This window comes from Oncorhynchus mykiss, chromosome 10, assembly GCF_057628025.1.
Source record: "Oncorhynchus mykiss isolate SJ-2025 chromosome 10, ASM5762802v1, whole genome shotgun sequence".
Lineage (NCBI taxonomy): Eukaryota > Metazoa > Chordata > Actinopteri > Salmoniformes > Salmonidae > Oncorhynchus > Oncorhynchus mykiss.
This window is the reverse complement of record NC_143031.1, coordinates 63568806-63591563: the sequence shown is the minus strand read 5'-3', so window position 1 is coordinate 63591563 and position 22758 is coordinate 63568806. Positions and strand designations below refer to the sequence as shown.

The 22758-nt window shown below is 42.9% G+C and overlaps 1 protein-coding gene across 4 annotated transcripts in view; it reads right to left on the bottom strand.

Annotated features, from left to right (window-relative positions):
- LOC110534475 (uncharacterized) overlaps positions 1 to 22346 on the bottom strand; it is a 29334-nt gene extending 6988 nt beyond the window's left edge. Inside the window, exons 1-7 of one of the 4 annotated variants that reach the window (XM_090187436.1) lie at positions 20252 to 22346; positions 16500 to 16630; positions 16132 to 16299; positions 12273 to 12437; positions 10621 to 10732; positions 10269 to 10396; positions 7900 to 9227 (exon numbers count right to left, since the gene is read on the bottom strand). In XM_090187436.1, coding sequence (XP_090043562.1) covers positions 8289 to 9227; positions 10269 to 10396; positions 10621 to 10732; positions 12273 to 12437; positions 16132 to 16299; positions 16500 to 16630; positions 20252 to 20528 — 1920 coding nt within the window. In that variant the 5' untranslated portion in view covers positions 20529 to 22346 and the 3' untranslated portion in view covers positions 7900 to 8288. Of the gene's footprint in view, positions 1 to 4568; positions 4700 to 5092; positions 5645 to 7899; positions 9228 to 10268; positions 10397 to 10620; positions 10733 to 12272; positions 12438 to 16131; positions 16300 to 16499; positions 16631 to 20251 lie in introns of those variants that run through there. The other 3 variants (XM_090187438.1, XM_090187439.1, XM_090187437.1) reach the window with 3 other exon arrangements.
- Positions 22347 to 22758: the final 412 nt, after the last annotated feature.

Below are 22758 nucleotides of genomic sequence, written 5' to 3'. Positions count from 1 at the left end.
GGCGATTTGTATCGAAACGGTCTGTTTTTCCGTGATCAGTGGGAGAATTATGAAATCGCTACGGGCTTAGATAAATAAATAAAAAGACCTTCATGTGCGAGTGGCAACACTGCCCAGTATTAATGGAAGACAGTGTCATATCCTTCAGCGTCACCTAGGTCTGTGGGAAGAGGATTGGAACAATTCAAAGAAAATCCTTGACGTTTTACAAAGACGTTTTGAACCTACTCGTAATGGGATTTATGAAAGATTCATTTTTAACATGTGAACACACCCAAGCAGAGTTGTCGGGTCAATATGTTGTGAGGCTGCATCAATTGTCTGATTCATGTGATTTCAGTGCAATGAGAGACGAAATGATCAGAGACAGACTTGTGACTGGCTGTAAAGATAACAGGGTAAGAGAAAGTATGCTGCGCAAACTTACACTGACTAAAGCCATAGGTCTATGCAAAGCAAGCGAACAGACGCCGATCCAATTAAAAAAGATGAACACTGCCCCTGAACAGGCAGAATCTGTCAATTATGCCCCTCAGAACAAATACAGAAACCATGTCGATGAAAAATGGAAACAAAATTTGTCGGACAGTGACGCAAGGCGGAAAAATACTAAAGATGGCTGCATGTACTGTGGATCAACACAGACAAGAGCCAAATGTCCAAATTCGGTGGAATTGTTTTTACAATTTTGCTAAAGTGTGCAGACAAAGTAAGCCTGTCAATCTGCTCAAACAGGATATATGCAGTAATCATCATGATGATGAAGAAGCTGACATGCGACACATGACAGGTGTCAATTATGTAAAGCTTTCCCCACTAACAACTGTGAATATGATCCAAGCAGCATGATCAAATGCCAGCTAGACAGTGGCTCCACTGTTAATATACTCGGCTAAAAAGACTTTATGCAAGTAATGCAGGATGGAGATGAAAAGCCACAACCAAGCAAGGCGAAGGCTGTACGATGGCTCGGTTATGACACCAGCAGGGGAGTGTGAACTACAAGACAATCATGATGGGGAAACAAATGTGCTAAAGTTCCAAGTGGTGAAAACCTTGCAGCAGCAGCCTCTCCTTTCAGCAGAAACGTGTGAAAAGGTGCTACAGCTCAACCACCTACATGTCGTTAATCATGTCAGCACTAAAGAAAAACTAAAAAGGTCCCATCAGACTTGAACACCTCCGCGGGCAAAACTGAAACCGTTTGAGGATGTTTTTGAAAGGGCCCATGGGGGCTCTGCTAGGTGAGCTCCACCTGGTGGGGGTTGAACCTGTTAGACCAGTTCAAGAGCTTCCCAGCCGAATCCCCATTCCCACTGAAAGAAAAGATACTAAAAGGCTGTTGATTCAATGGAGGAACAGGGTGTCATTACAAAGGTCACCAAACCCTAAAAGGGGATAATTAACATGGTTGTGATGGAAAAGCCTGGCAAAATAAGAGTTTGCCTCGATCCATGTACCCTGAGCATTACCGAATGCTTACCATTGAAGAGGTACGGACAAGCCTGGCAAAGGCAAAAATCTTTTCGGTTATGGATGCAAAAAATGGGTACTGGCAGGTACATTTGGATGAAGAGAGTAGTTACCTCACCACATTTTGGACCCTCAATGGTAGATACCAGTGGACAAGGTTACCTTTAGGAGAGTGAAACCAGCTGCAGAGGAATATCAGCGAAGGCAAACGGATGCACTTCAGGGACTGACAGGAATAAGTGTCACAGCTGATGACATCCTGGCACACGGCTGTGGTGTCACAATGGAAGAAGCAGTGCAGGACCATGACCACAACCTGACTCAGCTCTTACAAAGAGAAAGGGAGATGAATCTATAGCTGAATAAAGACCAACGTTAAGCGCAGGCTCACAAGTATTACATTCATAGGACATCTTTTGACAGCTGAAGGCCTGAAGCCAGACTAAGAAGGCGGAGGCAGTACAGCAAATGCCGCCACCTACCGACGCAAAAGCAATGCAGCGACTGGTTGGTTTTGAAAATGACTTAGCCAAATTCTTACCTCATCTGTCTGACACTTGTGAGCCATTGCGTCGGCTGACCAATAAAGATGTGCTGTGGGCATGGCGTCCTCAACATGATGCTGCATTAGCGCAAATCAAGAAATTGGTAAGCAACCAACCAATACTGAGGTACCATGACCTCTCTGAGGAAGTGACCCTACAATGTGTGGCAAGTGACAAAGGCCTAGGGGCAGCGCTCCTGCAGAAGGGGCAGCCCATTACATTTGCTTCGAGGACATTGGCACCCACGGTGAAAGGATATGCTCAAATTGAAAAGGAGTCCCTGGCCATATTGTTCGCCTGTGACCAGTACCTTCATGATGGGGACTTTATCACGTTGCACACTGATCCCAAGCCGTTTGAGGTCATCTTCAAAAAACCTCTTCTGTCTGCCCCGTAGCAACTACAAAGGATGACGCTAAAGCTTCAGCGTTATCAACTCCAGGTAGTATACAAGAAAGGCGTAGAGCTTCACATTGCAGCTTTCTTGTCTTGAGCAGCACTACCAACAGCTAGTCACAGGCAATAACGGACAAATGAGACTGTACATGCTCTACAGGCTGAGGTTGAAGATGTGAACCATGCTACTGATCACAACATCTCCCCGTAGACATGGGATGCTATCCAAAGCTCATTCAGCAGAGGACAAGACTTCTCGAACGCTTCAGTCTTCTACCCTAAGAGGCTGGCCGGACACAAGAAAGAGTACGCCCATCCTAGTAAGGGACTGCTGGACATACAGAGACAAACTCACAATGCAGGAAGAGGTCGTAGACAAAAGGCGACAGGGTGGTAGTGCCAGAAACTCTTCGCTCGATGATTCTCTCTCGTATCCAAGCAGGGCACTCAGGGATCGAAGCCAGTCTCAGGAAAGCCAGAGACTCAGTATTCTAAATTAAAACATTTTGTGGCTGTGTGCGGCATATGGAATGATAATCGACCTAAGCAGCAAAAGGAAACCCTGCAGCCACATGATATACCAGCATGTCCCTGGTCTAAAGTGGGAATGGATCTGTTCACAGTAAGAGTGTTCCTTTCCTGATTATAGTGGACTACTATTACCATTTCTGGGAGGTGGAGAAAGTGATTGACACAACAGCCGCTTGCATCATCGATGGTTGTAAGCAGGTGTTTATCAGATATGGCATAGCAGATAAGGTGTAGTTACGGATAATAAGCCCCAGTTCACGAGTCACGACTTTGCTTTTTTTGCAAAAGCCTGGGAGATCCATCATGTGTCCTCATCCTACCACAGTCAGAGTAATGGTAAGGCTGAGTCAGCAGTGAAAATAGCAAAGACTCATCACAAAGGCTATACAGAAAGGCAGAGATGTGTGGCAAGCCATTTAGGCGTGGAGAAATACTCCCACAGAGGTCTTCGGGCAGCAGTCCTGTACGTCGCTTAATGTCTAGACGCACTCGCTCTCTGCTGCCAACAGCTCCCAAACTCCTCACACCTAAGGTCATTAGGGATGTTCAGGCACACGCGTGCACGTCAGGACAAGTCAAAACATTACTATGACCAGCATGCAAAAAAAATCTGCCTGTAATAAAACAAGGCCAAACTGTCAGTACTCCTGTCACCTCAAGCCAGAGATGCCATATGGAGTCTTGGCACATGCATAGGGCACATCAGCGCAAGGTCATATGAGGTGGAAGTAAAGGGCCGAAAGAATAGAAGGAACTGGAGGGGCATACGCCCAGTTCAGGAGAGCATAGGGCACAGGAGGGCCACATGGGAAGACTGTGAATATCCCCTGGATGGTGTGGGCAGGACACATAATGAGGAGATGGGGAATAACCCACCAGGGCAGTTATCTCTGCCGACCGTTCCTCCACAATTTCAGGAGGATGTGGAAGATGAAGAAGAGGCCCTGAGGCTCCCAGAAGTGCCCAATATGCTACCAGTGCGCCACACTAGGACAAGAAAATTAAAAAGGTGTTGACAATGTAAATAGGTATTTTCACTGTGGTATTAAAATGGTATGAAGTGCTTGAGCAAATTCTATATGAAAAGGAAGATGTTAAGACAATGGGCATTAATACCAACCCAGAGATGGCGCTAGGATAGATAAATCACATTTTATTGGTCACATACACATGGTTAGCATATGTTATTGCGGATTGTGGCGAAATGCTTGTGCTTCTAGTTCCGACAGTGCAGCAATATCTAACAAGTAATATCTAACAATTCCACAACAAATACCAAATACACACAAATCTAAGTAAGGAATGGAATAAGAATATATAAATATGAATGAGCAATGTCACAGCGGCATAGGCTCAGATGGATAGTATTGAACACAGTACACACATATGAGATGAGTAATGCAAGATAGAATGTCGTGACCTGTAACATGTAATACCTGAGCAAAGGATTATTCTTGCATCTTATCTCACTCGCCGGCGTGAGTTATTCACACACACATATTAACCGTAGGCAAGTCTCACAAGTATACAAGTGAAAAGCTGAGGGGAGCCTTTCTGAAATAACCAGGCCACATTTGAGTTACAAAGCAACTGTAATTTTTGGTGTAACTCTATAACACTAACCTTTATCACAATAACATGCTGGGTTGAGGTTCCACTCCCCTCATCAACAGTGAATGGTTGGTCATCTCTCCATGTATTGTGTCCCGCTGGCTTCACAAAGCTCCTGTGGCCTCCAGTGAGATGTCCTTCACCTGAGAGAGTGATTGGAGGAAAAGAGGTGGTTAGGTTAGCAGTATATTGTACACTATTGACGCTGTCTACAATTGGCAAGGGTGTAAGGTAACACTAATTATAACTTATTGATATACTATTTATTGTTTGATGTATTATGTTCCATGCATCACATTGTTTTCAATTAGTAAATAATAGGAAAAGCAGTAAATCAATCATCTGGTTACAATATGATATTGTGTCTTTGTGCAAGATAGCCAATTAATCAAGGAAATTATTGCATTCTATCCAAACACTGACCAAGATCCAATTATGGGTAACACATTTGAACACACGTGCAGAAGGGAACGGGGCGACAGGCACTGAGCTATATATGAACGGCGACCTTCTCCGCAGCCTTCTGCAAAATGTACCTCTTGCCATTCCTCTGTATCGGTCGAGGATCTTGACACTTCTGGGACGACTGGCGAGGACGCGCTCTCGCATTGTCCTCTCTGCGCGCTCCCGTGACACCTTCATTTCCAGTAGTTTCCTCCGTAATACCCTGTTTTCTTTCCGGCTTTGAGTTATTTCCAAACGAAATACTGCATAGTCGTCGTCTACGACTTTACAGATCTCTGCCACGGCTGCATTCGCTAGTACCTCCATGATGGAGGCTATTTGAGTGTGAAAAACCATACAGTTAGCCATTGTTAGCAGCTAGCGTAACCTATATAATATCTACCAACCAAGTCCTGTCTCTAACACGAATTAAATAATACATTGGGTATGTGATGCTCTGCAGTTAAATTAGCCATATTTTGAGTTCCATGGTGTTTATAAATGTCTAAATAACAATAATGAAAAAACGCTAATGTGTAAATTGTTCTTGGTCATTGTTTACTTCCGTATACACTGAAGAGAAAGGGCGTTATTAGTTAGCGTCAAAGCTAGGGTGTCTTCTTCGTGTAGCTTTCCAGCAGACTAGAGGCTGTGTTGCTTATTGCTGCCTTTTGCAGGTCGGAGTGCGGATAGAACCTTTTTGGTAAAAGAAAAAGGAATGGGAAAATCATAAAAGTTACCGTTGGTTCTACATTGATAAAGTTTTACCGTAAAGTTATTGGTCCCCTCTCCATGTCAAACGGTTGGATTCATTATTAAGGGGGTAAGGTGAAATCACCTTAACTCATGATATTCTCTTACCTAATTTAAATAAGTGTCAACATCGGAAAAGGCTAGTTTGCAGAGGGACGTGGTTTATATAGCTTGATTGCTACTCTACTGGTGCCAAAATTTAACAGGGTGTCAGCAAATATAATTAAAAGTTTACACCATTCATCTACGGCAAAGATACTTCTATGTTTCCCTTTTTGGCTGTGCCTGGTGTTAGCGAGTTACTGGCTAGCTAGGTCTTCAGCCAGCATGGAACAAAAGGGTCGTTCAAAACTCCAACGCAGTTGTCAGGTCAACACACCCGTCAGTGCTGCTGTGAACTGCATCACAAGAGACATGCCAAACGGAAGATTTATATATATTTTTTAATTAGCTTAGCTTGAGATGATTTTACTGCAACTGCATCCAAGTTGCTTGATATAGGCATTTCAAAGAGCTGCCAGTCAAGGCAAGCTAAGCTGCCCACACACCCAACCTGTCTTTTCTAACTTCCTGGTAGTTAGTCATGAGAAAAAAAGTATGTTTCAGAATGACTGTTCAGGACCTCTAAATTACACCACCATTTAACCCTGCACCTATACACTATCCCCAAAGCCCCACCACCCCATCCCACTACTTTGGCCTTAAGAGATCCTACATCACGCCATCAGCATTGGAGGATGGTACCCCTTCTCTCAAAACTCCCTGTACATTTTCTGCACTAAAATCTCTCACATCCAAATATTTCTGCTGCTGCAACTACCACATCTATCTTCTGTGATTTCTGCTCCATCAGTGCAGTGTGGTTGATCACCATGGCTATAAAAGCAATAAATCCAACCTGACAAAATCTAATTTTCTCTGGATCTCTCTCTTCAGGCCTACTCACTAGGGGGCTCCCAGTCGAATCACTCACCCTCTACTCTCTTCCCTGCCTCAGCATAGGAAACGTTCCTCCCTAATCGAACTCTGGCAATCTCAATTTGTCTCTGAGGGCACTTTGGATCCCCAGCTGCATGGGCACAGTTGACAAACAATGCTTTCTCTATCACAACTGTACACTCCCTTTGACTATTCCCTCCTACACATTTCTCACATTGTGGGATCTCCCTTCTACACCTAGCTGCAACATGTCTGAATCTTTAGCACCTAAAGCACAGTAGCGGGCTCGGAACATAGGCCCTCACAGAATAGCAAATATAACCTAACCTGACCTTATCAGGTAGAAACTGTGTCAAAGGCTCAACAAGACAGACAGGGTATTCTCAGTCTTACCATTGCCACCGGGTCTACAGTACGTCTCACCAAACAGCAGGCGTCACAAACACCAGGAATATTATTTTTCATTTGATCCACCTCTACACTCAACACTGCCCCACTGATCACCCCTTTGAGCGGTGCCCTGTTCCGGAGAGCAAAGCATGGCACAGGTTGAGCCCCGAGCAGTGAAGCACCTGCTTACTCTGGGCGGAGGATGCATAAAAAAATAAAAACAATTCCACTTCTTGCAACTTTCACAGATGTAACCGTTCCAGTTTGTCCTTTACCCAGCTTGACACAACGTATGGGTCGGACTAAAAGCAGGAATCCACTCTTTTCAAAAATCTCACTCCCACTGGTCCAAAATCTTTTCCGGTAGAATTCACAGGGCAAATATTGGAAGTCTCTACCACACCTGTCACCGCAGGTAGGCCCACTTCATCCTGGTCTACATCGCCACTGCCCACCGATTCTATGTTGAGATCCTCAAGAGAGCAAGAAGACCTAAAGACAAGATTGTGTACTCCGGAGATTGTCAGAACTTAGCTCCATTCTTAAGCTTTCGCGTCATCACACCTCCCATGCTGTTCTTTGAAATATGATTCTGCCTATTACATTACACATCAGACTTTCTATTCATGATCGTGATCTTTCAAGCTCAGAGAAGACTTTAGAAAAATTACCCGAAATTACCTAAAGAATAATGGCTAACTAGATCCCAAATCTGTGGAAAGGACAGAAACCTATAGGTTCTAACTTCAAAGGAAGCCAATGAAACTAAGACCACTTTAATTGTAAATGATAAACAAGAAAACAAAAAGTCAACATGTCAAAAGGACAACATTAATTTGTATTTATTAACAGATTTGATCACCTATTTATAGTACATAAAGGAACAGGTACCACCTGATTATGTCAAATGTTTTGGGGGAGTGGGTGTTATAAAGAAGGACATTATGTTTGTTATGAATAGAACATAGACAAAGAGAAATTCATAGGGGGATTATAGTTACACTTCAATGACAGTATTTTGGCTATGCCAGCACACCAAACAACAAGTCTATCATCTGAGAATATGAGCACACCCAGATGCTCAACTGAGGGATTCAGTCATCACCAAAAAACCCTCTTATCCCAGATCACTTCACATGATAACTATAATATGTCAGCTAAAGAATGGTTCCCAGATATCCCCTGTGCACATCTCAAGCCACACTGCTACGATTTCTCCCCGTTGTGAATACTCCGATGTCTGATGAGGTTACTCAGGAAGGAGAAGCTCTTGTAACATAGTTTGCACTTGAAGGGCCTCTCCTTGGTGTGAACGGTCTGGTGCCTCTTCACATAAGTCGCCTCAGTGAAGCGCTTCCCACACGTGGGGCAGGCATACGGCTTGTCGGAGTCCGTCCTAATGCTTGACTTCCCATGTTGTGACCCAATGACGTCAGAGGAGGTAGAAGCAGGAGTCACCACCTTCAGGTGGTTAGTCTTTGAGCTCCCTCCTTGACCTCTAGTCATTGTTTGGGTGTTGTTGGGATTGTGTGTTGTGTTATAGGCTAAGTACCTCTTGTGGTGAATGCCCATCCTGACCTTGTCTGTATTGGTGGGGTAACCATGAGGTAACTGAGGAAGGCTAGACCCAGGTCCGGGTCTTCTATGAACCCATTCACCGGGCATTAGATGAGATTCTGAAGGAGAAGACATACTTCCCGAAAGACTACCACCAGGGGGGTCTCCCACCACTCTCCATGAAGGCTGAATCCCAGGGTAACCTGCTCTGTTCATCATGGATACTATGGTGTTTGTATCATAGGAACAGGAGGGTCTATCTCTATCAGCCCCAGGCCCTGCTTCATCCCTGCACTGAGACTGTGAAGAGAAGGGTCTGGGCTGCAGACTGGATCCCTGACTGGAGCCTCTGTCTCTCTGATGACCACCAGGGCTGAGGTTGTTCAGTCCACCTGTCCACTGGTTGTGTTCTGTGTGGTGGAGTCTCTGTCCCTCGTGGTTCAGTCCTGGTTCCGACTTGGGAAGGAAGCGCGACGGCTCCTGATCCAGGGTCCTGATCAGGGGCCAGGGTTTGTGACCAGCTGCTTCAGAGGTCCAGTCTCTCCCACCAGCAACACCGGATAACAGCCGGTCCTCATGGACTGCAGGCTGTAAGCAAAAATTGAAGAGAAAAGCATAAAGTTTCAAATACGAACGTTTTTGCTGTACACAATATTATAAAATGTTAACCACAGTCAAGCCCATCTCTAACACTGTGATTTAAGTACCTAACAATATGGAGCCATTGGAGTTTATTCTAAAAATTGTCTCTGTGTGTTGATTCAAGAATGAAGTATAATGTTTTGGTTTGACTGACATAAGGGAAACTCAGTCCCTGCAATGATACATACAAAAATAACCAAGTCAGTCAGCACAGAGTCAATGTTGTTCATACACTCACATAACGTGAAATACAGTAGTTTTATTGCACAGAACGACACGTGACAAGTAGAATAACTCATTATGGTTTACCTTTTTGTGTAAATCTGGTACCATTGCATTACACACATCTTCATGTCAAGTAGACATGAATTAAAGCACTATAATTTCCTAATTAAAACACCTGCATCAAACAACAGGACAAGGTTCTCAATTTTCGTCAGTGAAGCATTTTTACATCATCACACCAACCATCACCATATAACCTACTCTGCCTTATCATACTCATTCTTTCCTCAGTTGACCTTAACCAGTTCCCTAATACATCTAAAACACTGGCAGAGTAGATGAAGCACAGACAATGCACTAGCGTTGTCTGAGGTCTGGTTTATTATGAGTGTGTGGAGGATGAAAGTCAGGAAGTGACTGTGTTGTCGCAGGGTCCATGTTCCAGTTGATAGATCCTATAGAAGGCAGGCTGAAGGCAGCATCTGTTAGGGGGTTAACCTGAGGCATCATCAGTCTCTCTGAATCACAACTATAGGAGCAGGACGGAGCATCGCTAGCCGAGTCTGTGTCTGTTCTCTCCCGCGGCATACTGGCACCTCCCCGTCCCTGCGGTCGAAATCTACACCTTGCCCTGCTCTCAGCCAGTCTGTTGTCATGTAGACTAAGTTCAGTTGTTCTTTTGTGTTCGACTGTATGTTTCTAGTTGTGGTTAACAGTGTTGTTCCCCAGCCCAGAGTTGAGGACGCTGTCCCATCCACTGACCTCCACTATGTTGCCTCTGGTCCTGCCCTGCTCAGTGATGTCATCCCCTGGGCCCTTGGCTGCACCCATCTGGGTCTGGGAATCCAAGATGGCCGCCCAGTCTCCTCTGTTAGCCTCCAGCCAACCACCTGCAGGAAGAGGTTACAAAATACTTTACAAACATGGCAGAGAGAATTCTACATATAGAGTTCTACATTTTTTTGGTAAATTACCTGGTCAAGTTCATACATTCTTTTTTAAAATGTAAACATACGTTGTATTGATTTCATTTTATGAATGAATAAAATTAAGAAATAAATTATATCCAGGAAGATATATTACTGTATGTAGGCTATATGTATTTCTCTCTTACCTTGCTCCCCCATCTTTAGTCCATTCAGCAGATCAATGCTCTCTGGTCCGTCTTCTATTGTCTCCTCTTTGACCAGCAGCAGATCAGGCTTCCCATCCTCCATGTCTTCTGACTGTAAGAGATACAGAGTGAGAGGATGTTGGATTAAGAAATCTGGTATGAGCACCCTGCTATGGAGCATCTTCTGATTGGGCAATGAGGGATTGCTATTACTACTATGAAAACATGTTAGTTGAGTTGACACTGCAAACGTGTTAGATTATTTGATGACTTAACACTCTAATGGTTTGATAATTGAAAGACATGGTCCCACACTTAAGACAGAATTGATCAAGACCAGGGGCAGTATCCACAAAGAGTCTCAGAGTAGAAGTGGTGATTGAGGATCAGGTCTACATCAGTGGAGGCTAATTTGAGGATGAAGGGGAGGACCATCCTGCTCAGTGAATTTCATAAAAATAAAAATGGTAAAACATTTAAAAAGTTATCCTTTTTAGATAAAACACTAAATATATTCACGTCACCAAATAATTAATTAAAACACACTGTTTTGCAATGAAGGTCTACAGTAGCCTCAGCAGCACTCTGTAGGGTAGCACCATGATGTAGCCGGAGGACAGCTAGCGTCGGTCCTCCTCTTGGTACATTGACTTCAATACAAAACTTAGGAGGCCCTTGGTTCCCACCCGCTTCCATAGACTTACACAGTAATTAGGCCAACTTCCGGAGGACGTCCTCCAACCTATCAGAGCTCTTGCAGCATGAACTAACATGTTATCCACCCATTCAAATGATCAGAGAATCTAGAACTGAAAGCATAAGCTACTGCTAGCTAGCACTGCAGTGCATAAAATGTGGTGAATAGTTGACTCAAAGAGAGCGAAAGACAATAGTGTAATGATTTTCGACAAATTCATTTCTTCAAAAATTAAGGAGAAGCAAGAGAGAGAGTCATTTTTTTCACTTTTAGTTTCACTTACTTAGCAAATGCAGCTGGCTATTTTAGCCAACAAACACCCGGCTCAAACAGAGGGATACTATGTTAGCTAGCTGGCTATGACTATCTAACACAACACTGGAACTTTTCCAAGTCTAGGTAAGTTTTTGGTTTTATTAATCCATTGCCACCGGGATCTCTGGTGTAACTGCTAAACTGCTTACTGACTATACACTAATGTTACTACATGATTGTAGCGTGTTTACTAATGCATTAGTTCTATTAGCTATGTTGACTAGGATGTTACTTTAGCTAATATGGGGACAACGATGTAGGCTGTGTGTAGCGGTTATGACATGGTTTGGAAAGTTTTCTTTGTCTGGTCACATACAGGTGATGTGTTGTGAATCGAAGTCCACAAACTAAAACAAAAGGTGAGAGGAGGAAAGTTTGAAAGTGAACTGTGTTTACGCGTCGTCAGGGGTGCATTCATTTCACAGATTTCTGTTGAAAAAAGTTTCTTAAACGAAAGCAAGCGAAACGGGGGGGGGGGGGGGGGGGGGGGGGAACGGCACTGACCGCCACTGGTCTACATAGTCTTATTCATTATGATCTAAAAGGCAAAACTGATCCTAGATCAGCACTCCTCTGAGAGGCTTTGTGGATACGGGCCCTGACCTAATACCATACAGACAGCAGTTTACAGTTGGCTCACCTCAGTGAGACTGTGTGTGGTCCTGTGCTGCTCAGCTGGTTCCTCTGTGGGTTCAGGAGGAGGTGTAGTCTGGTTGTCCTCCATGACCATGGTCCCCTCAGGGTTCCCCAGACCCTCCTCACACCCCTCCTCCTTCACCAACAGCAACTCTGGACCCTCCTCCTCCTGGAACAGATTACACAGGCATACACTCCCTCAGGTACATACATACACATAGATAATAAAACACACTTTAAAAATATTTTATTTTATCCCTTTTTTCTCTCCAATTTTGTGGTATCCAATTGGTAGTTACAGTCTTGTCTCATCGCTGCAACTCACGTACGGACTCGGCAGAGGCGAAGGTCGAGAGCCGTGCGTCCTCTGAAACACAACCCAACCAAGCCGCACTGCTTCTTGACACAATGCCCACTTAACCCGGAAGCCAGCCGCACCAATGTATCGGAGGAAACACAGTACACCTCAAATCAAATCAGATTTTAGCAGACGTTAATGCGAGTGTAGCGAAATGCTTGTGCTTCTAGTTTCGACAGTGCAGTAATATCTAACAAGTAATCTAACAATTCCCCAACAAGTATCTAATACACACAAATCTAAAGGGGTGAATGAGAATATATAAGTATATGGATTAGCGATGGCCGAGCGGCATAGGCAAGATGCAGTAGATGGTATAAAATACAGAATATACATGTGATATGAGTAATGTACGATATGTAATAAATATTAAACTGGCATAATTTAATAAAGTGCCATTGTTTAATGTGACTAGTGATCCATTTATTCAAGTGTCCAGTGATAGGTTCTCAATGTAGGCAGCAGCCTCTCTGAGTTAGTGATTGTTGTTTAGCAGTCTCACGGCCTTGAGTTAGAAGCTGTTTTTCAATCTCTCGGTCCCAGCTTTGATGCACCTGTACTGACCTCGCCTTCTGGATGATAGCGGTGTGACCAGGCAGTGGCTCAGGTGGTTATTGTCCTTAATGATCTTTTTGGCCATCCTGTGACATCGGGTGCTATAGGTGTCATGGAGGGCAGGTAGTTTGCCCCTGATGATGCGTTGTGCAGACGGCACCACACTCTGGAGAGCCTTGCGGTTGAAGGCGGTGCAGTTGCCGTACCAGGCTGTGATACAGCCCGACAGGATGCTCTCGATTGTGTATCTGTAAAAGTGTATCAGGGTTTTGGGTGACAAGCCACATTTCTTCGACTCCTGAGGTTAAAGTAGCGCTGTTGCGCCTTCTTCACCACACTGTCGACCGTGTCAGTGTGCACTGCGCCCGGCCTGCCAAAGGAGTCGCTAGTGCACGATGGGACAAGGACATCGCTGCCGGCCAAATCCTCCCCTAACACGCGCTGGGCCAAATGTGCGCCGCCCCATGGGTCTCCTGGTCGCGGCCGGCTGCGACAGAGCCTGGAATCGAACCCAGAATCTCTAGTGACACAGGTAGACCACTGTGCCACCCGGAAGGCCCTTAAAACATGGAGTGTTTACCCATCCCCACTCAGTTTGAATCCTATACTATAGTTACATTATGACTTCATTGTTGTTAAACCCATCATGGTGGACATAAATATGATGTTGTGGGCAAAAACAAGTCAGCTATGATAAGTCAACAGTCCTCATCAGACAAACCTGACTAAACTATTTTGACATGTACAGTAGGTGTTTGTTAGTGTGTGGGTATGTGTAGGTGTATTTACTAAATGTTTATAAGGGTCATTCTATGAAATGAGTGCCTTTGGCATCCCTTTTAAGTAGAAATTGTATTTAATGAAGTGCCTTTTAAAATAGACCACATGGGTTCGTTACATTAAATTAAGTGCCCTTCAGTAGACCACATTAGACCACATGCAAAATTCTATAAATCAGATGTTTAATATGAATAAAGACTTCTTGGAAGATTTTAACCCACTTAACCCCAACACTTCTTCAAGTTTTCACTATCATTTTAAAGCCATAGTTATATTGTTGCTTTCACCAAGTCATTTCTGAAGATTTTTATTTATTTAATGTTATTAGTGATTCATTTTAAACCTGTTAAACTCTGAGCGATTGTTTTGGGGCCTGTACAGGGCCCAGTGAGTGTGGGGGTCAAACATGTATTTTTATCTGAAAATAGAAAGTGACATATCATTTGAAAGCTACAGGCCTTGTCTGTTTTGAAATCTAACTCAAATCTTACTGCTGGCAATAGCATAAGAATCTCCCCCCATAAAGTCCATAAATCATGGGCTATGGACATATTAATAGAGTATGCAGTGTAGCTCAAGTTACCAAAAGTGTAAACATTTAGTATGAATGGAAAGGGTACACCCTGATGGTCATTGTAAAGCAATGCATTTCCTTCACCATCTACATTACCTTGTATGCATCCTCCACATGCTCCGTTTAGTTTGCTCATCGTTTACATAAGTATTCAGACCCTTTGCTAAGAGACTCGAAATTGAGCTCAGGTGCATCGTGTTTCCATTGATCATCTTTTATGTTTCTACAACTTGATTGGAGTCCACCTGTGGTAAATTCAATTGATTGGACATGATTTGGAAAGGCACTCACTTGTCTATATAAGGTCCCACAGTTGACAGTGCATGTCAGAGCAAAAACCAAGCCATGAGGTCAAAGGAATTGTCTGTAGAGCTCCCGAGACAGGATTGTGTTGAAGCACAGATCAGATCGGAAGCCACTCCTCAGTAAAAAGGCACATGACAGCACGCTTGGAGTGTTCCAAAAGGCACCTAAAGGATTCTCAGACTATGAGACACAAGATACTCTGGTCTGATAAAAACCAATATTAAATTATTTGGCCTGAATGCCAATCGTCATGTCTGGAGGCACCATCCCTATGGTGAAGCCTGGTGGTGGCAACATCATGCTGTGGGGATATTTTTCAGCGGCAGAGACTGGGAGACTAGTCAGGATCGAGGCAAAGATGAACTGAGCTAAGTATAGAGAGTGGCCAAGCCAAAGCCCGGACTTGAACCCGATCTAACATTTCTAGAGAGACCTGAAAATAGCTGTGCACCGACGTTCCCCATCCAGCCTGACAGAGTTTGAGAGGATCTGCAGAGAAGAATGGGAGAAACTCCGCAAATACATGTGTGCCAAGCTTGTAGCGTCAAACCCAAAAAGATTTGAGGCTGTAATCGCTGCCAAAGGTGCTTCAGCAAAGTACTGAGTAAAGAGCCTGAATACTTATGTAAATGTGATATCAATTTCAATGATTTGTTTATTTTTTGCAAACATTTCTAACAACCTGTTTTTGTTTTGTCATTATGGTGTATTGTGTGTAGATTGATGAAGGGGAAAAAAACTATTTAATACATTTTAGAATAAAGCTGTAACGTAACAAAATGTAGAAAAAGTTAAGGGGTCTGAATATTTTCCGAATGCACTGTATATCATTCTTGTAAGACGAGAAATTAAGGTATGACATTCACTTTCAAAATGGCTGTGTTCCAATGGGAATTTGCGAATGTTTTGTGCACCAGCATTAGGTAAAAGATCCGATTTAAAAAAAAAAAAATTAATTGGTGTAAATTTCAGTTTTTGTGGTCTGCTGTATCTTGGACTCTGTAGTAGTCCTATTGTTTCTGACACCTTGATCTTAATCCCACAGTTCTTACCTTTCTATCTCTGCAGTGAAAGAACAAGACAGATCATCAATGCCAGTGTCTAACGCGTCACCATCACCAAAATAATAAACTGTCCTCTGGCTCTGGTGAAATACCGGTAAATACTCTGAGCTGGGAGCAGGAGGACAGCCCAGTCTCCCCAGACCTAGTTTCTCAGTGTGTAAGATCCTTTGTGTTACAATTAAATTCTGTCTCTGACTTGAGGACAGCGTTCGGCGTTCCCACTGACCTCTGTGATGCTGTGTTGGGTCCTGGGCAGGGGTGCGGCGGAGATTAGGTCCTCCATGGCTTCAGGGGGCGCTCCAGCCTCTCCAGTCTGGACGTCTCTTCTGTGTCTTGGGTCCTCCTCTCCTTCCGGCCTCTCCTGCAGAACAACAGGACCTGCAGCCCCTGCAGACTGACACAAGAAGAAAGGAGGTTATTCCGGTACATAAATAGAATTGGATAACAATGTTGTATGGAAGTCTTACAAGCTCCCCTATGGATGATAACTTAGGATGTACATGTAACCTAATGAATAGCTGAGGGGAGACGTCCTGAAATAAATTAGACACATTTGCTGTACTGTAATTTTTTATGTTACACTATGACACTAACCTCTATCACGATAACATGCTGGGTTGAGGTTCCACTCCCCTCATCTATTGTTATGGGTTGGTCTTCTCTCCACGTATTTTGTCCTGCTGGCTTTGCAAAGGTCCTGTGGCCTCCTGTGAGATGTCCTTCACCTAAGAGAGTGATTGGGGGGAAAAGGGGTGGTTAAGTTAGGTACTGTCAATGCTCAACTCTATATTGTACACTATCGACATTAACCACGTTTCCATCCACAGTTTTCATACAAGTAAAGCAAGGTTCCACAACTGGTGGCTAGTGGGCCAAATTTGGCTTTGGTTTTGTGGCCCTTAAAGTTTTCTGAGCAAAATGTTTCTATTTTTTCCATTGTTGGACATAAGACTAAAAACACAAGGAAATCAGTTCCAATTTATTTTAATTTAAGAAATCTGTTCCCATGTATTCCCATGAAGAATAGAGAGACAGGCGATCGTATACGTAAGCCAGGTTTAAAATGATTATGTTTTAGTCAAACATTATATCTGTTTGTGCTTCTTGCGGTTCATTTGCAGTCTACAAATTATTTGTAATTATTTTCTGGTCCCCTGACCACCCGCTCAATGAAAAAATAAAAATAAAATCAGGCTGCGGCTGAATCTAGTTGATGATCCCTGTCATCCCATATAAAAAGAAATCACGTCAGCTGTGATGAAAACAGGAAGTTTCGGTACAATTTTTAAAATGCTGATAGATCATTTGTTTGCTCGACATGGTGGGATCTTTGTGTGTTGGTAAAATTAATTATGCAAGAAATGGTGGGGGAAATATTGATATAACCAGTCACGTGATTATATGGTGTGTGGCCCTCCCACTATGACTCGGGAAACCATGCAGTTTATTAGGCTACAGATTAAATAAATTATGATGAACTTCATAGGGTGGTGAAAGTGGACGGTGATCTTGATGCTCATTTCCAATAAATATCGAGGGTCTTATTCTGGTGACATGATGATCGATGCTGGACTGCCGTTTGACAAATAAAATTATTCCCGCTCTTATCCATAATAATCTCATTATGTAGACCAGCCTACCCTCACTGTATCTGAGAGCTGTTGGATAGAGCACACGTACCAAGACCAGAGTAGGTACATTTGCTATTTAACGCAACAGTTGTGACAAAACTACCCGTGGAGTTGAAAATGTGATGGAAACACATTAACCTTTTATTCGGTTCATAAAAACTTAAACTAGAAATTAAATTGTGTGCGCACTAAGTCATCACGCACTGATTCTTATCCACGAGTCAAATTTCGTAATAGTCGCATGAAAAACAGTCGCCAATTGGATGGAAACCTAGCTAGTAAAATGTATTATGCTAGCAGTGGTGGAGAAAGTACTCAATTGTTATACTTGAGTAAAAGTAAAGATAACTTAATAGAAAATGACTCAAGTAAAAGTCACCCAGTGAAATACTTGAGTAAAAGTCTAAAAGTATCTGGTTTTGGTACACTCACCAAAAATATAAATGCAACATGTAAAGAGTTGGTCCCATGTTTCATGGGCTGACATAAAAAATCCCAGAAATGCTTCATTTGCACAAAAAAAGTATTTCTCTCAAATTTGTTGATTAGCTAAAATTGTCTGCGGTGATATTCGTACTCGCAACCTTTACGTTGCAAGACGTTTGCATTATACACCCACCCTACTTTTGTTTTTGCTCTGTCTTATGTAAATGTAACAGATCATACTGTATTGAACAAAAACAAATGCAACATGTAAAGTGTTGCTCCCATGTTTAAAAAGCTGAAATAAAGGATCCAAGAAATGTTCCATATGCAAAAAAAGCTTATTTCTCCGTTTTTGCACACATTTATTTACATCCCTGTTAGTGAGCATTTCTCCTTTGCCAAGATAATCCATGCAACTGACAGGTGTGGCATATCAATAAGCTGATTAAACAGCATGACCATTACACAGTTGCACCTAATGCTGGGGACATTAAAAGGCCACTAAAATATGCAGTTTTGTCACAACACAATGCCACAGATGTCTCAAGTTTTCAGGCAGTGTGTAATTTGTATGCTTACTGCAGGAATGTCCACCAGAGCTGTTGCCAGAGAATTGAATGTTAATTTCTCTACCATAAGCTGTCCTCCAACGACATTTTAGAGAATTTGGAAGTATGTCCAACCGGCCTCACAACCGAAGACCATGTGTAACCACAGGACCTCCACATCCGGCTTCTTCACCTGCGGGATGGTTTCTGCACAAACTGTTAGAAACCATCTCAGGGAAGCTCATATGCGTGCTCGTCGTCCTCACCAGGGTCTTGACCTGACTGCAGTTAGGCATTGTAACAGACGTCAGTGGGCAAATGCACACCTGCACGCTGTAGAAGTGTGCTCCTCAAGGATGAATCCCAGTTTCAACTGTACCAGGCAGATGACTGACAGAATGTATGATGTCCTGTGGGCTAGCGGTTTGCTGATGTCAACGTTGTGAACAGAGTGCCCCATGGTGGTGCATGTTTGTTTTTTTCCCCTAGCACTACACAGCTGATTCAAATACCCAACTCGTCATCAAGCTTTGACTATTTGAATCAGCTGTTTAGCGCTAGGGCAAAAAAAAACTAAACATGCACCCACAGGGTCCCAGAACCGAGTTTGTGAAACCCTGGGCTGCACCCGCCAAGAGTAGGCACATTTGCTATTTAATGCAAGTACATTTTGTGTGTACCATATCATCACGCACTGATTTTTATCAGCAAGAAGTCCGTTTGGTGGAAACATAACAGTAGCTACATTTCCATCCAATTGGTTTAAGATTTTCATGCAAATATTCTGGAGTCCGCAAAAAGTAAACGCGTATTTTCCCACCAGTGGAATGTTTCCACCAAATGATCTTGTCGTGGATACAAATCTGTGCGTAATAAGTGCACACAATGTACTTTTTCACAAGTTTAAGTTTTCATGTACTGAATAGAAATCTAACGTTAAATATGTTTACATCACATTTTCAACTCTACCAATAGTTTTGTCACAGAAACTTTTGCTTTAAATAGTACATTTGCCTACTCTGGTCTTGGTACGTGCGCTCTAGCCAACACAGATATAGTGCGAGAATATTTGTATTTGTCAAACAGCAGGCAAGCATCGATCATCACGTCACCAGAATAAGACCCTCGATATTTATTGTAAAGCAGCATCAAGCTCATCACCGTGCACTTTCACCACCCAGTGAATTTATTTCATCTGTGGCCTAATAAACTGCATGGTTTCCTGAGTTCTAGTGGGAGAACCACACCATATCATTGCGTGACTCCAAGTTTACTTGGATATGATGGTATATTATGATTTTATTATATATTTTCATATCAATATCTGCGCATAATTAACTTTACCGACACAAAAAGATCCCACCATGCCAAACGAACAAATTATCTGTTGGCATTTATATAATTGTTCCGACACTTCATGTTTCCATCACAGAAGTCATTGTTTTTTATTTTTAATATATGGTAGACCTATGACTTTACTCTCATAAAAACTGGATGCAAACAATATCGTGTTGGAAAAATGCGCATATTTTCTTTATGTCTATTTTTGAATATTTGCATGAAAATCTGTCGCTAATTGGATGGAAACCTTGTCTACAATTGACAAGGATGTAAGGTATCACTTATAACTTATTGGTATACTATTTATTCATTGATTATGTTCCATGCATCGCATTATTTAAAGTGAGTGTGATTATTGGAATTTCAGGGGAACGGGGAGACCGCTCCCTGCAAAATGTACCTCTTGCCATTCCTCTGTATCGGTCGAGGACACTACTGGGACGACTGGCGAGCACGCGCTCCTGCGTTGTCTTCTCTGCGCGCTCCCGTGCCACATTCATTTCCAGTATATGTAGTTTCCTCTGCAATGCCCTGTTTTCTTTCTGGCTTTGAGTTATTTCCAAACGAAAAACCGCATAGTCGTCGTCTATGAGTTTACATATATCTGCCACGGCTGAATTCGCTAGCATCTCCATGATGGAGGCTATTTGAGTGTGAAAAACCATAAAGTTAGCCATTGTTAGCTAACGTTAGCAGCTAGCTAGTGTATAACGTGTATCAGTCCTGTCTCCAACGCGAATTAAAGACTACATGGGGTAAGCATGTGAAGCTGTGCAGTTAAATTAATCATATCTTCAGTTCCATGGTGTTTAATAAAGGTCTAGAGAACAACAATAAAACCGCTAACATGGGAAATTGTTCTTGGTCATTATTTACTACCGTTAATACTGAAGAGAAAGGATGTTATTGGGTGGCGTCATAGCTCAGAGGGCGTGACTAAATAAGACGTATGTGCGCTGTTCTTATCTCGGGTTCAACACAACTGGGATCTCAAAAAAATACGAGGTCAAATCATGACGTCAGTGATTTTCATGTAGGAAAGTCGGAGCCATAGAAAGTGGGCCGAGTTCACGAGTTGGAATTCGGAGTTGGATGACCGTTTCAACCGATTTTTCCCAGTCGGGCTCGTTTTTTCGAATGGGCCAGTTGTTTTGAACGCGCTAAAATCGGAGTTCCCAGTTTTGAACGCGGCATAAGAAACACTGTACTGCTTATTTCATTCAGAGAGGACGAGGCGAAGCGAGAGGTTTTACTCCACCCAAGATCTGTCCACGAAAATAAGCCAATGAAGTGAGGAATTTTTGTATGGTGGTCAATCAGTCGAACTTGGTCAACAACAATGTAATTTCTAATGTGCTACATGAGACTTATTTGATCTATCTGATTGAATAGAAGTAATGTTTAGGACAGTTAGGTTGTTATGAATGCACTGATATAAGTAGACGCACATGGCATTTAGGCAACTTTGAAAGAAAAAAAACTATATCAGAGTTGTGCCTGTTGTCATAGAGATAGAGGACTCATGGATATAACCGGTTTTACCATGAACATTGCCATTGAGGGCTTTCACTATTTTAAAGTAATCAACTGGGTTGGGAGCAATCAGCTAATAAAGACATTTACTACTTTAAAATGGAGATAGCGCTGGTCAGGCTGTCACAGATACAAGGAGGAGTATCTATCTCCTACCCTATCTAGCTCTATGGCATGTTGTTCACAAGCCCATCTTTCCTCTCATTGGCTGGAATAGTCCCACTGGATCTTGCCTCCTCCTGGCTGCCTTCCACCTTTGAGGACATGTATTTCTATTGTTAAAGTGGTCACTTGCCTATCTTGTCAATATAATAGGTAATCTTTAAATTACACCAGAGATGGAAGAGAAAGCAGACATCCGACTCAGTCATGCCTAGGTGGGATACAGCTAACCGTTTTCCTAAACGTAACCTAATTCTTCTAACCTGCTATGTTAATTATCCTAACTTTCTGCATAAGTTCTCCTAAACCTGCTACGAAAAGTACATTTTGACAAAAGCTGTGCCCCTTCTAGACAATCATCCCACTCCCTCATTGTCAATGTAAGTCAATGAAGTAGGCCAGACCCAGATGCTATCGCATTGGTGTCTATGGGAGCCACCCCATTAAGCCACCCCATTTGTCAAGCATCTTTTATTACACCTCAACCTATTCATGATCAGTATCTTTCAGGCTCAGAGCTGACTTGCTTAGAAGTACAACAAATGGCATAAAATAATGGGTTATTAAGGTGTTAAAGAAGAGGGACATTCTATTTGTTATGACTAGAACATAGGCAAAACCAGGGGGGAATATAGTGTTACTCGTCAATGACAGTGTTTCAGCTATGCCAGCACTCCAAACAACAAGTCTATCAAGTGAGAATGTGAGCATATCCAGATGCACAACTGAGGGATTTAGTAATCACAAAAACCCTCTTAATCCAAGACACTTCACATGATAACTATAAAACTAAAGAATGGTTCCCAGATATCCCCTGCGTAAAACGTAAGCCACACTGCTACGATTTCTCCCCTTTGTGGACTCCTATACCTGATAAGGTTACTCAGGTGGAAGGAGAAACTCTTATAATAGTTTTCACTTGAAGGGCCTCTTCTTGGTGTGACCGGTCTGATGCTGCTTCACATATTTCACTTTAGCAAAGCACTTCCCACACGTGGGCAGGTGTACAGCTTGTCAGCGTCCTTGCTAATTCTCGGCCTCCCATGTTGTGACCCAATGACCCCAGAGGAGGCAGAAGCAGGAGCCACCTGAGTCTTTGAGCTCCCTCCTTGAACTCTCGCCGTTGGTGTGATTGTGTGCTGTGTTATAGGCCAGGTAACTCCCATCCTGACCCTGTCTGTATTCGTGGGGTAACCATGAGGCAGCTGAGGA